Source organism: Polyodon spathula, chromosome 13 (genome assembly GCF_017654505.1).
Source record: "Polyodon spathula isolate WHYD16114869_AA chromosome 13, ASM1765450v1, whole genome shotgun sequence".
Lineage (NCBI taxonomy): Eukaryota > Metazoa > Chordata > Actinopteri > Acipenseriformes > Polyodontidae > Polyodon > Polyodon spathula.
In genome coordinates, this window is record NC_054546.1 from 37363807 (window position 1) to 37381108 (window position 17302).

Below are 17302 nucleotides of genomic sequence, written 5' to 3' on the forward strand. Positions count from 1 at the left end.
TTGTTTTCAATTTTTTTGCACAATAATAATAATAATAATAATAATAATAATAATAATAATAAATAATAATAATAATAATACAAAGTCTGACACAGCACTGCTTTCCCTAATTTTCACTTTATTATGGCATCACGTGGTCTCTGCTTTGCAAACAGCAATGAGACAGAGGCAGGTAGAGTGTCCAAGGTATTTACTTTCTCCTACAATAAAGAGCAAGGTACATCAGAATGTCATGTATGTCTTATTAAACTCAAAGTAAAAACAGGCATAGATCAAACTACTATGCAATAGGAGTATTACTCGCATCCCTATGTTGGATCGCATGCGGTCTGCAACACAGCAATATGTTTTTCAACACATATGGTTTTGATCACTTTATTCATGAATCATTTTTTTTTTAACATTTGCTCACTCCTTCAATAATATTGCTCTCCAAAAAAAAAAAAGTACAGTGGGAACACAAAACTAAGCAACGTTGCAGCAGAGACGGAGAAAGACACAACCCTTAGAAGACATTCACCTTCTCCTGACGAACCCTCGCAAGCTGAGAAATGTATTCCCAATGATGTGTGAACTGAAATATTGTTTTGTTTAGAATTTTTGTTTTGTTTTATATTATGTTGCAAAATTATAATTCTGGGTACTGACAGGTGATACAGTAAAGGCAATGTTTCCTGTAAACATTGCTGTATGTTATGTAATCCTTAAACCGTCAATCCGTTGTCTGTTTAGAATCAAACAGCATAATAAAATCATCTGAAAAGCCTTTCTACAGTGAAACACCATAAGAACACTAGGTGTCAATTACAGAGGCTTCACAATGGCTCAGAATCCTTTAATGCTTCCTGGTGCAGGTGGACACACTGGAGGTATCAGATAAATGCCCAGTGCCTGCCTGCTGGAGAGTCACACCATTGCCATGGATACAGCGAGGCTTTAAACAGGCCTGTAGTTAGCTTCATCATCTTCCTCCTTGCGTCTTTGTGGCTTCCTCCTTGGCTCCTCCTCCCCTGTGTCTTGCTTGTCCTTCTCAGCCTCGATCCAGGTCTGGGGAGCAATCATCTTCTTGGGGCCATACGGGGGAGCCCCAAGCAGCGCCTCGATGTCATCATAGTTCACTACCTCCCGCTCCAGCAGAGCATTGGCCAGCTGCAAGCAGACAACACATGACCTCCCCTTCACGACAAACTTCATCAACCACAGCCATGCCACTTGAAACTGTCTTCTGATCCAATGACTGTCATTCAATACACTTATAATATTGTTTCTTTAAATTAGTGTGTCAGACACATTATTGTAAATATTATGTTCACGGGCTAAGCCCACTGAATAACAGTAATGTGTTGCTACTACTATTTTACTACTGCTATTTTCTACAAACTGCAGTTGTAGTATCACCCATTTTTTATCCATACCCGTAGTATTAACATCCAGATATCCACAAACAGAAATGTCAACCATAAACAAGCAAAACACTGAAGTAGAGTACACACCATAATCAGTTTATCTCTGTTGTCTAACAGCAGTTTCTCTGTGTGTCTGTACGCTCGAGCCACCAGCATCCTGGCCTCCTGTGGGATCAACATAAGACACTGCTGAAACAGTCAAAGCTTTTGTGATCTAAAGGGTAAACAGCTAAATAAAAATATCTGAAAGTTAGAACTCTGCTACCCAAGCCACATATCTCAAATAGTACAAAGCCTTAGGGTTGGCTAAACCTAGCGCTACACCTGACTATTAAACTGACTTCATCCCTTCCACGCTGTACTCTCTATCGAGTCTATCTGAGCCTCATCCCTTTTTCTACAGAGTCAACTCCATTATGTGTCAGAAAGCGCAAAGCTGGTTTAGAAATGAGGAGGAAGCCCATCTGCCTGCACTCACATGGTCCATCTGCTCCTGTAGGCCCTGGCTGAAGGGTCTGCGCCCCACGGCCCCCTCCTCCTCGGTGTCAGGGAAGGAGACTTGACCCACGCTGGGCACCATGCCGTACTGCTTCACCATGGAGTAGGCCACGCGGGTCACCTTCCGCAAGTCATCCTGCGCCCCTTACACAACACACACAGGTATGTTGACTCAACACACAGGTTTACAAGGGAACTGGTACAGAATGTTAAGGCGTCACTGCACCTTGCTGGATTACCTGTAGTGACCTTATTGAAGGTGATGGCCTCCGAGACCCGGCCTCCCAGAGCCATGCACATTCTCTCAAACAGCTGCTCGGTGGTGAAGAGAAACTGGTCCCGCGGCAGAATCTGGGCGAACCCCAGCGCAGCGTTGGTCCGGGGGGCAATGGAGACCTGGCAGGGTAGCGAGAACCAATACAGGTCAGGGTAAGCCAGATTCCCATTAGAACATACCAACATTGCTTTCAAAATATTTGTTTAGGAGAAAAGACTCAAATTGGTGTAAACTATCCTCTTCATACACTGGTGTGACTCTCCAATCCAAGATTGCTGTGAGCACATACATACATACCCCTAACTAGGCAGTTAAGACAGAAAATCACCAGGAGTTGTTATAAAGCACTTTATACAAATGCACCCATATACCCTTAACAGATTGTCCTAAGGAATGCCACTGCAAAGTTTCTTCACAAATGAGGAGCTGAAACGTATGATTTACATATAGTATATATTCACATGGGTGGAGGGGATACTCATTGTAATGGCTAACAAGCTGAGTATAGTCTAGGCATAGTGAGGTGATGGCATGAAGGCAGGTTTACCTTCATGACAGCCTCTGTGTGCTCCAGCAGCCAGCCCACCAGCGCATGGCCAGATTCGTGAAATGCCACAATCCTCTGTTCCTCCTTAGAGAGGATCTTACTCTTCTTAACACTGCCTGCACAACAACACAGAAAAGACAGAAACCGTTAGATCAGGTATATCACTACATCTGCTGTTCTTTTCTAGAAGTAGTAGAAGGTACCTGCAATAACTCTCTCCACAGCATACTCAAAGTTGAAAGTGTCGATTGATTTGTATCCCTCTCGGGCCGCATGCAAAGCTCCTTCGTTGCAGATGTTGGCGATGTCCGCTCCTTGAGTAGAAACAACAAAAATATTGGTATTCAGCTACTGTAATATACTAGAATTCAAGCTGAGTGAAAACAATAGAGGTTCTTACCACTGAATCCTGGTGTGAGCTCAGCTAAACGTTGGGAGTAAAAGCTGGCTGACTGGGTGAGCTTCAAGTTCTTCAGGTGCTGCTCAAAGATCTCTCTTCTCTCCTGAAACAGAAACAAAAAAGCAATTAAATAAGAAAAGTGCAATTCTTGAACTGTCCACCAGAGGGTACTGTAAGACTATATAAGAAAAGCATGGACTTGAACTGACTTCTAATAATATTGTGATACTGAGAGTTCAGGAGGAAGCGGTCATTAATATCAATACTATTAGCACTACGCTGAATTATAAAATGTATTAAGAACAAAATGAGTTCTAAGCAGTCGTACCTGCAGAGTAGGATAATCAATGAAAATGTGCCGATCGAGCCGGCCGGGTCTCATCAGTGCATTGTCTAAAATATCTGCTCTGTTTGTGGATGCCAGCACGATCACATGATCTGTCGTTCCCATTCCTGAAAGACATCATGGCAAAAGGCTGACGCTTTAGATCGTTAGTACCTGATGCCAAGAAACTGAACATCTACTGTTTAAGCCACTAACATACAAGATAAATCAAGATAACATACTTTTGCAGTCATAGCTTCTCTTAATCCCCCTTAATCCCCAACATGAAATCACATTACTGCCGTTCAGAGACAGACAGAGATAGAGCAAGGGAGGAAGAGTAACGCACCGTCCATCTCAACCAGCAGCTGGTTTAAGGTCTGCTCCTCCTCAGTGTTGGAGAAGCCTGAGCTGTTGGTGGAGCGCTTCTTCCCGACAGCGTCGATCTCATCAATGTACACGATGCAGGGGGCGCGGGCGCGGGCTTCTTTAAACAGGCTGCGCACACGTGCTGCACCCAGACCTGACATAACAGCATGAGCACACATTAACACAGCGCCCTGCACACACTCCGCACACACTCTGCACACAGCGCCCTGAGCACCCTCCAACACAGCGCCCTGCACACCCTCCAACACAGCGCCCTGCGCACCCTCCAACACAGCGCCCTGCGCACCCTCCAAAACAGCGCCCTGCGAACCCTCCAAAACAGCGCCCTGCGCACCCTCCAACACAGCGCCCTGCGCACCCTCCAACACAGCGCCCTGCGCACCCTCCGAACACAGCGCCCTGCACACCCTCCAACACAGCGCCCTGCGCACCCTCCAACACAGCGCCCTGCACACCCTCCAACACAGCGCCCTGCACACCCTCCAACACAGCGCCCTGCACACCCTCCAACACAGCGCCCTGCACACCCTCCAACACAGCGCCTTGCACACAGTGCCTCGCACACAGCGCCCTGCACACCCTCCAACACAGCGCCCTGCACACCCTCCAACACAGCGCCCTGCACACCCTCCAACACAGCGCCCTGCACACCCTCCAACACAGCGCCCTGCGCACCCTCCGAACACAGCGCCCTGCACACCCTCTGCACACAGCGCCCTGCGCACCCTCCAACACAGCGCCCTGCACACCCTCCAACACAGCGCCCTGCACACCCTCCAACACAGCGCCCTGCGCACCCTCCAACACAGCGCCCTGCACACCCTCCAACACAGCGCCCTGCGCACCCTCCAACACAGCGCACCCTCCAACACAGCGCCCTGCGCACCCTCCAACACAGCGCCCTGCGCACCCTCCAACACAGCGCCGTGCACACCCTCCAACACAGCGCCTTGCACACAGTGCCTTGCACACAGCGCCCTGCGCACCCTCCAACACAGCGCCCTGCGCACCCTCCAACACAGCGCCCTGCACACCCTTCAACACCCAGACCTGACATAACAGCATGAGCACACATTAACACAGCGCCCTGCACACACTCCGCACACACTCCGCACACAGCGCCCTGCGCACCCTCCAACACAGCGCCCTGCACACCCTCCAACACAGCGCCCTGCGCACCCTCCGAACACAGCGCCCTGCGCACCCTCCGAACACAGCGCCCTGCGCACCCTCCGCACACAGCGCCCTGCGCACCCTCCGAACACAGCGCCCTGCGCACCCTCCGAACACAGCGCCCTGCGCACCCTCCAACACAGCGCCCTGCGCACCCTCCAACACAGTGGCCTGCACACCCTCCAACACAGCGCCTTGCACACAGCGCCCTGCACACACTCCAACACAGGAAGCGTATTTAACTATAGAAGCAAAACAGAAGTAAAGCTGTAAGGCAGAATGTCTCATTTAAGGTAAAGGACTGAGATATAAATGTATCATTAATATTTTAATAGGTTTTTTTAACCAATTTTTATGATGTTTGAGAATAATTCTGAATGGTTTTCTTGCTCTATTATACGAAGATTTGTATAATTGTTCTGTCTAACTGATGAGGACAGAACACCTTATTTCACTGTATACTGAGAGTAAATGTCCTTAGTCCCAAGACCCTGGTGCCTCATTAGAAGTTTGTCTGTTGTGAGGAATGACTGACCCCCAATAACCTCCACAAACTCTGATCCTGCCATGGCGAGAAAGGGGACTTGGGCTTCGGTGGCGACAGCCTTGGCCAGTAGTGTCTTCCCACAGCCTGGGGGTCCCAGAAGGAGAGACCCCTTCGGCACCTTGGCCCCCAGCAGGAGGTACCGATCTGGGTGCTGCCAAAGACACACAAAGAAACCATAAATGCCTGCATCTGCTGCTGCTAGTGAAATTAACAAAACATGTATACCATTTATATTTCATAAAAGACTGAACTTCAGTGTACTGGAACAACACATAATAAAATTATACGAATAAAAATTAATTCAACCAATTACTTGTAAAATGTGTTGTTTGGTCGAAATCCAGTTTCTTTATATAAAAATAAATACATAAAGAAATAAATAAATAAAGCAGCAGCACATTGTTGTAGTTGTTAAATGTTATTCATTTTCTTTGCTGAAGTTTCTTTGCTTCCCTGTCTTAGAGTGAGCTTGCTAGTCTGTACCTTCAAGTAATCCACAAACTCTTTCACTTCCATCTTGGCCTCATGCATCCCAGCCACGTCTTTGAAACTCACACCCTTCCCTGACTTTCCATCCACAATGGTGAAGCGAGCCATCTTCAGCTGGTTCTGTTAGCACAGACGTACAAGGCAGCAGAAATAAAAAAAATATTAGCACATGATCTGCATTTATCACTTCAATGTGATATAGAGATAATGAAGTTAGCATTGGTGCAGTAAGTGTAGAATGGCATACTGTAAAAATCACTTACACTTTAGGTCAAGTTTGAAACCACTGCAACACCCACACTAACACAAGTTGCGTACTAGTAACACTTCAGAATCCTGTATGTGTGGGCTTGGGCAGATGTATCTGTTTTTTACTAATATATATATTAACTTTCAAGGGGAATTTGCCACCAAATCACTCTGTGAGCAGGCTACTCACTACATGCACACTAGTAGGTTATCTGCGACATCCGTAGTACAAAACTGGAATTTGAAATGCATATTAATAAACAAGACACTTTATAATTTGGTTAGAAATAATTCCACTAATTGGTTCAGACAGCAGAACCACCATACTTACGAATGCACTAAATCCACCATCCTTGCCCGTCATCCCTGCTAGTCGGAAGATGTACCAGAGAATTGCCACTCCCACAGCTGCCATCCCCAGGGCATAAAGAGCACTGGAATACAAAGCAAGGTCAGGTATGCCTACAAATGTGCTCCTGAGGTTCACCACAGGGTACTGTGTTAAATGTGCCCACCGGGGTGGTTATATGTACTAAAAAAATCAAGATATCTTTTTTTAATTAAGTTAATTACAGAGATTGCAAGTCTGTTTTTTGCCAGCTATTTATATCGTTTGAGGAAATGTACTTTAGAAACTGGTTCTAAAGATCTTAGTAAGTTCAGCACACAGAAAAATATTAGAAGTAACCAGTACAGTTATAAGCACCCAATTCTTCAGCATCTCAAATGAATTAGCCATGTTGTTAGATTAGTACTTGCACATTTCTGAAGGGTGTCAGGAACGACACAACAGGAACTCAGATCCCTCAGCACTGAGGTCTGCTACGTACTTTCCGAAGAATCCAGTGCGCTTGTAGGACACAGGGATCCTGTCCTTCGTGTCAACGTTTAACTCGTCCTCAGCTGCTCGCAGCTTCTCCTCAAACTTATCAATGTTGGCAACCTGCATCCGATACATCAGGGCCAGCCTCTGAGGAAAAAGGACAGCGCAGTCAATAGGTCATCAAAAAAGACAGTGCCATAAGGAATCTTACTGGGTAACTCCACCTAAACAAAATGAAATCAAATAACCCAGATCTAACTTATGTATGTGCTTACCTGGAAGACATTTTAATGAAGACACTGTTCCAAAGTAACAAACATATCTTTAAAGGTCATTTTAAAATGTTAAACCACAGACTGGGATACCCACTGGCCTCCCGAAGATGACGGCCCCGGGGTGCAGATAGATCTCCACGATGTCACTCTCTGGCACCACCTGCACCCGGGACACCTCGCCCTTAGCCAGCATCTCGTTGACAAAGTCGTTCCAGGAGATGTTGCCTCCGCTGGTGTTGATGGAGTTGAGGAGGCTCATGATGACCGCGATGATGAACAGTGTCCGCAGACGCTCCCTGTACATCTGATCCTCTCGCTCACGCCGCTTCTTCTCCTCTAAGAAAAGAAAGGCTGCTTTAGTGAAGGACTCCACACTGCAGATGGGGCAAAGCAAGGCTGGGGCATGTATTCAAATATTCAAACAAACACATTTCTATCCTTTCTTTAATTGGTAGTTTAATGGGTTATATTACTATGAAGAGTTTTTTTTTTTTTTTTTTTTTTTTTTACTTGACTGAGATACTACTGTTTTCCAGCTAATTCTGCATTGAAGAATATTTGATTATTTGTTTAAAATGTCCTAAATATATATCTTAAGTCTGCATTGTTTCCAGGACACACACATGGCTTACTGTAGCTCAGTTTTCTAGATGGATGAATGTCAATCACACATGTACACCTGATGAAATGTTATAAAGGGGATGGGAGTTGGAGGGTTTTACCTTCATCCTCCTCTGGAGTTTTCCCTTTAGCGCCATCATTACTGTTTTTGTCCTGCTTGGGTCGAGAGGTGCTAAAATAAGAAGTCCCTCCTGAAATAAAAGATAATTCAAATAAATAACAAATGTTCACAGACCCTAGGCCCCTACCGTAAACAACCTGCCTGAATTCTATGAGAACTGTCCAACATTATACTTGGAATTTTACACAAAAATAAACAAACACAACAAAACTGTATTCACAGAATTATGATATAGGAGCACCGTGTGTAAAATTCAGTGTCATTGTGGTGCTTCGTAATACCCTACAGCACTATATGAAACTAAACTAGTGGTGCTAGGTTTGTTTTATGCTTACCTAAAAGTCTCCATAACCCAACTGGATCTCGACCAAGCTGTTGTTTTATTAAGCTCTTACAGACGCCTTGAAATCTGGGGGTCAGAGGTTTGTGAAGAATTTGCTGCAAAATAGTAAATAATGAAAGAGGGATTTTGCTTTTAAGTCCAGAACTTAACTTCATCCAACTCCTGCACAGCCAGGTTACTTAACATGGCCTGCAGTAAATAAATAGTGTACAACAAAAATAAAAAGAACCCTAAGTACTGTCTGTACTACTGTTATAGATAACAGTACAGGCGCACTGTCTAAATATAGCAGAATAATTGATACAGTAAACTAATATTCTGCGCTTAACTGCATTCTTTTCACAACTGACAAAAGAATACAGTGGTTCCCCTTTATAACACTATAGTCGGGACCCATGGTTACGATACTGTGCTACTTGTATTCTGCCTAATAATAACTAATAGTAGTGCTGGAACAAATAAAACCAGGCATGATCACATGGCACATGAAATCAAACGTCACCACCCCACAAAGCACTATTGCTGTCTTGACCTTTCTGCTCCTTCCTATCTAAAGACTATCATTTCCCCCTACACCTCCAGTCTGTGGATAGTCCTCACCCGATGTGCGGGGCGAGTAGGAGGTAGTGGTGGGGTGGGCGAGGAGGTGGTGGTAATTAACATGGTAGTTGGGGGGTAGGTGAAGAGGTGGTAGTAATTGTACCAGTGGGGGGGTGGGGGTGGTATCGACATGGTAGTGGGGGGGTAGACGAGGGTCTGCTCCTCCAGCCAGGTGTCACCTTGTCTCAGTGCTGCAACGACCTACCCACAGATATCAGGACTGCTCAGTCCCTAACCATTTTCCGGCGCCTCCTAAAGACACACCTGTTCAGACAACATCTGTAAACCTCACAACGTTCAACTATATGGCACCCAACTGCATTGATCTACTCCATACCTTTCCACAGTCTACCACTGCTCTTAATAATAACTACTTCCTGTATCCTGTATTTTGTAACAATTGTAAGTCGCCCTAGATAAGGGCGTCTGCTAAGAAATTAATAGTAATAATTAACAAACACAACCAAAGAGACTGGCAGGCGCTGTTTATGCAGATCCTTAATACCTGTTAAACTCTGGAGTGGAGATATGCAAGGAAATTGTGTATATTACTCTACTGGTAATCAGTACTGGGCTGCCACCAGTAGTACTTGTGTTCATAAAATAAATACATAGATATGTTACACAACCACAGCGCTTTGTTTTAATTTAATTTTGCCTCATATTACTCTTGAAACGTGCAGCCTGATCAACAAACCTGGTTGTATATAAACATAAATAAATACATAAATAAATAAATAAAACGCGAACTTATCTCTGTATGGTTTCAGCCTACCTGTAAAATACCAGTGCTGACATAACGACGTTGATCTTGATGTCTCGAACTGAGCTGAAAATTCCTTTTTAACCCACAGTTCTTGCAGACATTATACTTACTCGGACTAATATTATTTGTATATTTATTAAAAGGCTGTGTGTAATCGTTTCCCAAATGAAGAATTCTTTTCTGAGCTGTCAAAGCCCAAATCGAGCTGCTCCTAACAGCACTGCAAGTTCTGCTTGTTAGTTGCATAAGCATCGCAGTTATTTCCACGCTGACTAATAATGTTAATAATAACGTAAACGTGTTAGCATGCTTCTGCACTAATTACGTCTTTCTTAAATCATGGTACAGTTATTTAAATAGAGCACATTGTACTGTATAACTCAGAACAGTTTTCCGTTTGATATGTAACTAAACTCCTCCCATCGCTGTGAACTTGACCTTTAACTTTCATCCTCGTTTATTTTTGATTTTATAAAAAAGCAACTTCAGGATGTAGATTTTTTTGTGACTGTTACTTAACAGTGATGATATTTAACGCCTGTTTGAGGTTTAAAAGCACGATGAACGCAGAAATAAAAATATACATGTCAACCTTCAACTCTGGTGATGTCATCACCAGTCGCCGCATAGCATCGAAACCCCAGAACTACAAAAAATGACAGAGCGCGCACTAATGAGAAACGTGTGTGGGACAATCTAATTACAGCACAGACGATGGAGAATTTTTCATTTTTTTTTAAACAGACGGCGTATTATGTAAACTCGCTAAAGTTTCTGAATTACAAAGTGACATTACTCTATTACACGCATTTCTGTTGATTTTTGTATCATTTCATTTCCTTTCATACAACTGAAAGATATATGTGTCCTTGGCACGCATGACTCGTATAGATCCTTGCAAATTAATGAAAACATATTATTATTATTATTATTATTATTATTATTATTATTATTATTATTATTATTTAATCAGAAGTTATTCTACAGAATGAGGTATGACGTGTTTATCAGTACTCACTGAATATATTTAAATGAGTTGGCAATGTGAACTTTGACATCATGGTAGCATGAACTTTTGACCAAAATTATTACAATCATGAAATCTTGCAATATTATTATGAAATGTAGTGTTATTTCTAACCACGTGGGTGTGCTATCGACAAAGCAAAACTGTAGGCAGTAGATAGGGCAATAGGGCTGCTATGATACAACGTTAGTCTTCTTAAAATAATTAACAGTAGTTAATGAAATAGATTTGTGACTAATTGGTGTATTATAAAAACATTGAACAACGTGATTGGACTTGATTTGATAAGTTGTTATTAACCTATCAGCGATATGGAAACATGTGGAAATATGTTATGCCATAAACCATGTTATCACCAGCTGGTGAAATAACAACATTAATTAACACAAAAGTATGCTAGGAGGCCATTTTCAATGTGTATTTTGTGGTATAAATAACGAATTAACACAATGTGAGTATAATACTTCTGAATGGAACCACCATGTGTCTCTTATTTATATACAGCATTGTTCAGCATGTGACAACATCTTCTATAACACAAGTGAGGATGGTGTAATGTCATAGGACTAATCTGCAAGGTCATTTTGTAGTTTTACTGTGGTTGTAAAATGTATTTACCATGTTTTTTTTTTTTTTTTTTTTAATAAGATGTACCTTCTCTCACTGTGCTTTGCTTATCTTTTACAATGGTAAAATGTTATGAGGGCATCTCCTCCCCCTTCTCTTTCTTTGTTTCTTAACTTTGACACAGGCCTATCACTGAAGGCACAGCATTGTCTACAGCACCCATCTCCTCTATGTGGGACTGAATAGGGTTGTTTTCAGAGGAAAGAATTAACTCTTTGTCATTCATATGCCCCACAGTTAAAACAGGATTGCACAGCATGTGTTAAATTGACTTATCCCTCTAAGTCTCTGTCCGGTAAACAATGCTTAGGTATTCTGGTGTAAATCAGCACAGAGGAGGTACTACAGTTAATACAATATTAATAAAGATCTAACCAGTAACAAAAAACTGTTAATTGCTTAAATAAATAAATAAAATATGGAAATTATAGTGTCATCTAAAAAACAGATACTATAAATTAAGCAAATAATGTCAAAGCAGGTCATTATACAAAATGTGTCTGATTCGGCGGTTATCTGGTTTTCTGGGGGGGTCTCAGACATACATCTGTAAGGACAATGAATATTACTACTAGAAAGACAAGTCTTTTGCTCGAATACACTTCAAAGACACGGTAAGACAAAATAAATAAATAAATACATCAACACAGATTTGTTGTGATAAACGTCAGAGGGACGACACCATTTACAAAATGTCCTAATCCCAAAAAAAAAGAGACTCAGCAGCGTTAGCCAATCATTTGTCTCCTTTTCTACTTATCCTTCTGACCACCTTACTGTAGCCTCCTATTTGACCAATCAAAGAGCCTTACTCTTTCTCTTCTCCCTTCCTTCGACTTTCTTTGCCTCCACCTTCTTTAAGGGTCACAGTTATGGAGCAAGTTAGGAGCCAACATCACTGTGTTCGCCATGTTGGCTCCACTTGCGCCACTCGTTTTATGCGCAAGGCGGACCAATGTAGGAGCCAAGATGGCGTTATTTTCAGAACCCCCACCCATCTCCAGACCATTTGGCCAATCGCATTGCATACTTCAAACCGCCTCGTTCTTTTTTCGTCAGCACCCACAGTCCAAGTCAAAGGCCGCCTGGTAAAACGGTTCGCGAAGAGTTCTGTAGCAGTGGGATTAAAATAACACAATAATAACATATATTTTAACAAAACAACTCGTTAAAAAGTCGGCAATGCATGCATATGTGAATATGATGTGCGTCTGATCTTGCTGCGCTTAAGGCAGTGGGAGACTCGAAAGGTTTTGCGTTTTGGGCATTGCGGAATTATAAAGAGAGGCACTGGTATTTGTATGTAAGATGTGCGCTGCTTTGTTGGATATTTCCGGACGGTAGACTTTCAAGCAGCAAGGCCTCAAATGGGAAAACCAAGCCTGGCACTAGAGTTCCAAGCCTGAGCCGCGGGACACGCAGCTTGGAATTAGGCAAAGGTAAGTAAGTGCCTAATTTGCTTGAACTGCTTCTGTTTAAAAATAAGGGTGGTGGTTTGTTTAAATTAAAATAGACTGGGGAATTGAGCGTTGGAGAAACATGGCTTCTGAATTATTTTTTTTATTATTCCCCCCCAGGATGTTTATGCTCCGATTTTAAAAACAATGTTTATTATTTTTGAAGCAATACCTTGTTTGTTTACTTGCAACTGATGAAATATTCTAGGCTCTCAATCATTATGTTTAGCGAGATTTGTATGTTGTTTTCCCTGTTTCTCAGGAGCTCTTTTGTGAACTTGTGCCATATGTATGATTGATCTTTTGGTCCATTCCTATGCTTGTCAGTCTTTGCCTAATTTCTAGCCTGTAAACAATTGTGAAAAAAAAGGACACGCCGAAATAGATGTCACTGATTCTGACATAAGGAGTGGGTGTGTGTTTTGCAGACACCTTTGATTTGACTCAATACAATTTACCAATTACATGCACCGTAATTGGTATATAATTGTTAAAGGAAACTGGTCGTATTATATATGCTAGCTTAAGTATCAACATATATTACTATTGTAATTGAGTAGGAAATATTTCGGTTTATTGTTTACCAAGGATTCGATAGGCTTGTTTTCTTGGCATATTGTATGACTGTATAACATGTCCGTTCTGTAGGAACTACGATCCACGTGACCTGGTTTTTGATTTACTGTAAATCACAGGCGTGAAACCAGCCCCCACCTCCATGAAAGTAAATCATAGCACATCAGTATTGCAGTACAGAACAAAGTGCTATCTGGATGAAGGGAAAGCTCTGGTTAGACTGTTTTTCAGGTCTCACTCACACTCCCCAAACTTTTTCTGCCTTATGAGTTCAGATAACAACCTGTTAACTGTCTGCACACCCACCCAGCAGACTTTTTCAGATTTCTTGGATGCCTGCCAGTAAACTACATAACTATCTTTTGTGTGAATCATTTGCAAATTACACTGTCCATTTTCTGTCTGTTTTCAGGGTAGATATGCCAAGGTATGCATTCTAAAACCACAAAAGGCAGTCTAAATTAGGTTCCCCATCCTTGACAAATAAGTAATCATAACAAACATGCACGTTATATATTACCTAGAGATTTGTGATATAAAAGTATAATTCTGCATGCCTTTTTTTCTCAGAATACATGTTGAAAACATACAGTTCTATATGCAATCCATGGCGGTTCATAGTTTTATTATTTAGTCTATCTTTTAATTTAAAGGAGGCTGCTGATGAAGTGGACACTAAGAACGCTTACAAAAAGTGGAGCAATTCTGCAAAAAAAATGTATTTTATGCATGTTAGTCAGTAGTTTTGTATTCAGTCACCATTTGCAGTGTTTTTTCAGTCATCTTGCTACAGCATGATGGGTGATACATTGCATATACTAAAACTTACTGCTTTTCATACTTTTGCATAGGACTGCATTGAATATATGCTGTGTTTTTTGCTAATGCCTTTCAAAATACTACTTGTTTTTTATTTAACCCACCTTTGTGTGATAAATTTGTGAAAAACTGTTCAAAATGGCAGTGTTTTTATATATAACTTTTGTGTTTTGAAATTGGCCTTGTACAGATTACTGGCTTTCTGCTAGATTAATAATGTAATTACAGTAGTCTGTTTTGACTGTGTGATAATGCCCGTAAATTTAATCTAAAACTGTAGCATCAGCTGAAAAAGATTCAAGGTAGTTTTCTGGTCATTGTGAGTTCAAAAATCTGCTCTGCTTTATTAAGGGCATTGCACCCTTCTGGGAGGAAAATGTCTGTATTGCATCACACATTAGCAGCTTGCTTTTAGGTTGCAATGCAGCTGAATAATGAGAAGCAAGGAACATGCAATGCTTGGTTTAAAAAAAAAAAAAGCAATGTGGGATTGTGGGGGCAGCATTAACAGTGTCTGCATTATACAGCAAATGAAAAATAAATGTTAAATTCTGCAGCATTGTTTCCGAATGCTGTGTATTGGTAAATGCATATAATTGCATTACAAGAGTCTAGCTAGTCACAATTAGTACCAGTACCTCCATTTCTCAGTCTTCTGCTTTTATTATGAGTTCATGGCACATTTTTAGTTTCAGACTGCATTTGTAAAGTAGTCGTTGGGTTTAAATGGCAGTGTTTCCTGGAAGCATTTTCTGTCCTACCCCTAATAGGGTGAACTTGTTAAATGTCATGATGTATATTGGTTAGTCCTGTATAGCACAGCCAAGTAGGTACATAAAGCTGCAGTCTCCCAGCTTCCATTTTCCACTTGTTTTCTTTAGAGCTACTACTGAAGCTAAACCATAACATAGCCTCAATATACTCTGAATTCACCATGGACTACTGTGTTTATAAACAGCCCACGGATGTGCCCATGCACATCTACACACTCAGAATGCACTGCGTACAGCAATTACACAGTACTGTGGTTGAAAACAGTAGTATTGGATTACAGTATAGTAGTGTTTATACATTGATACTATATAATGGCATAGAATGTTAAACACTGGTGTTCTGTATGCGTGGAGTGATTAAAGAACTGGTTAAGCTAGGCTTCGGATTGTGTTTTTGATTGAGATAAATAGCGCTGGGAAATTCCTTTAGGGTTTTTTTTTTTACTTGCAGAATATTAGTACAACTGTTATTACATTAAGAAAGGAATTTTGCAGTTGGCATTTCTTGTTGGTAAATATCGCTTCCTTCTTAATTCATCAGACAGTCTACAGTGGCAGGTACCCATGATGGAGTGGAAAAGGAGCGGTAGTCTCGCTTTGTTTACTGAGGACATTGAGTACAAGTAACAGGTTTTGTTAAACTTTGATTTCAGCTGCTTATTTTTTGTAAATGCGGCTCCCAGTGAAATGCTGGGTGAAGAACACTTTGCGGCTCCAATGGACTGAAGAAAAATGCTGATTTTAACGACTCAAGTGAGTTTTGTATGGCAAGCATGGAATATCGCTCATGCCAAACGGCCTTATTCAGATGAATGAATCTTTTTATAAAATTGGAGTGTTGGCACTAGACTAGAGAATGCATGCTTAAATATTATATTGCAGGTCTAAAATTAATATTATATTTACATATCTGATGTCACGAGCAGGTACTGTAATCCCTTTCAAAATAAATAGTGCATTTGTCATCCACAAAGCTCAACAGTATTTAATCAAGAATCCTTACAAAAATGTGTCTGTGGCGAATTGTATTTTGCTTCATAACTGAATATTTTATTTTAAAAGATATTTACATTTTAAAGCTAGATATTTGTTTTATTTTTTTTCTATTTCTCTTTTTTTCTTTTTCTCTTTTTTTTTTTGGTACTGAAAATGGCCAGCCAAAGTCTTCCATATAATTTCGAAGTGAGAGCTTTGAATTTCTGTCAGTGAGATATTCTGTTATCTGTGTGTTCTACAATGCACAGTTTATCAGCAAGGTTAGCAGCACTTGCCAATGATAAGCAATTGCGATCCACCATAATAGTTTGGATATTTTTGTAGCTACCCAGTGGCAATTTAAGAATTTGTCTGCAAAGTAGAAACAGCATCAAAGATTAACAGTGGCTCAAGTAGCTGGTGCTTGCATGCAGTCCTCAATAAACCAGGACCCTTTTTGCAGAAGCTCTGTGGCCATGTCAATTGTTCTGCATTGATGTCTGCTGTCTTGTGTGGAAGCTGAAATAACTGTGAACTCAGTACTGTTTTTCTTTATGGAAATTTCTGGGCTGACCCAACACATTTCTCCTTGTACACAATTCTGTTAACTTTCGGACAATGTACACAATTCTGTTACCTTTCAGACTGTGTACTGTGCATTGTTTAGTGGAAATAAATATAAATTATATATATATATATATATATATATATATATATATTAGAGCTGAGACAAATGTCTTAATATTCAGATTATGCACTTGCAAGCATAGTGCTCTCTATGGAACGCCATGTGGGACAAAAATGCGTTGTGCTTCTTTAAGCGAGCCAGAGTATCATGGGACAGAAAAAAGGCAAGCATGATATGTATTTTCAAGGCTTGAAATTTAAGGTATATTTGGTAGCATTTTGCTACCCAAAACTCTTAATTAGTATCATTCATAAAGTGGTAAACCATTGATAATAGAGCTTTCTGATAGATGACTGAGGTTTGTACTGCCCCACGCGCGAGGCCCACAGTGCAAATCGTATTGGACAGTGGAACACAAATACCTACAGTATTACAGAACGACGTGGATACAATTTCAAGGTATAAAAGTAAAATGAAATAACTGTTAAAACCATTACAATTTTCTAAGATAATAGCTAGCTATAACTAGGCTTGCTACTATTCGATTTTTTTTTGCCAAATCAACGATTT

At 41.3% G+C, this 17302-nt stretch overlaps 2 protein-coding genes across 4 annotated transcripts in view; one reads left to right on the top strand and one right to left on the bottom strand.

Moving 5' to 3' along the window:
- Positions 1-98: 98 nt before the first annotated feature.
- On the bottom strand, positions 99-10381 carry LOC121325346 (paraplegin-like). Its single transcript, XM_041267776.1, has 17 exons — positions 9860-10381; positions 8477-8579; positions 8122-8211; positions 7494-7735; positions 7132-7271; positions 6633-6735; positions 6047-6172; positions 5552-5714; positions 3803-3976; positions 3457-3581; positions 3129-3231; positions 2932-3042; positions 2729-2844; positions 2144-2300; positions 1885-2048; positions 1494-1571; positions 99-1149 (listed from the first exon to the last, which is right to left on the bottom strand). The coding sequence occupies exons 1-17, from the start codon at positions 10100-10102 to the stop codon at positions 937-939; spliced, it is 2451 nt and encodes an 816-aa protein (XP_041123710.1). The 5' UTR covers positions 10103-10381; the 3' UTR covers positions 99-936.
- A 2138-nt stretch (positions 10382-12519) lies between these two features.
- ankrd11 (ankyrin repeat domain 11) overlaps positions 12520-17302 on the top strand; it is an 82099-nt gene continuing 77316 nt past the window's right edge. Inside the window, exon 1 of one of the 3 annotated variants that reach the window (XM_041269016.1) lies at positions 12520-12943. The gene's annotated coding sequence lies outside the window, so the exon portion shown is untranslated. The remainder of the gene's footprint in view (positions 12944-17302) is intronic. The other 2 variants (XM_041269017.1, XM_041269018.1) reach the window with 2 other exon arrangements.

Excerpts from the sequence above, each read along its gene's own strand:
- LOC121325346 (XM_041267776.1), bottom strand. The coding sequence starts at position 10,102 with ATGCTTATGCAACTAACAAGCAGAACTTGCAGTGCTGTTAGGAGCAGC. Across the intron at positions 3,232-3,456 it reads TTGATTATCCTACTCTGCAG|GAGAGAAGAGAGATCTTTGA; the intron begins GTACGACTGCTT and ends TTTCTGTTTCAG. Across the intron at positions 2,049-2,143 it reads CTTCAATAAGGTCACTACAG|GGGCGCAGGATGACTTGCGG; the intron begins GTAATCCAGCAA and ends GTGTTGTGTAAG.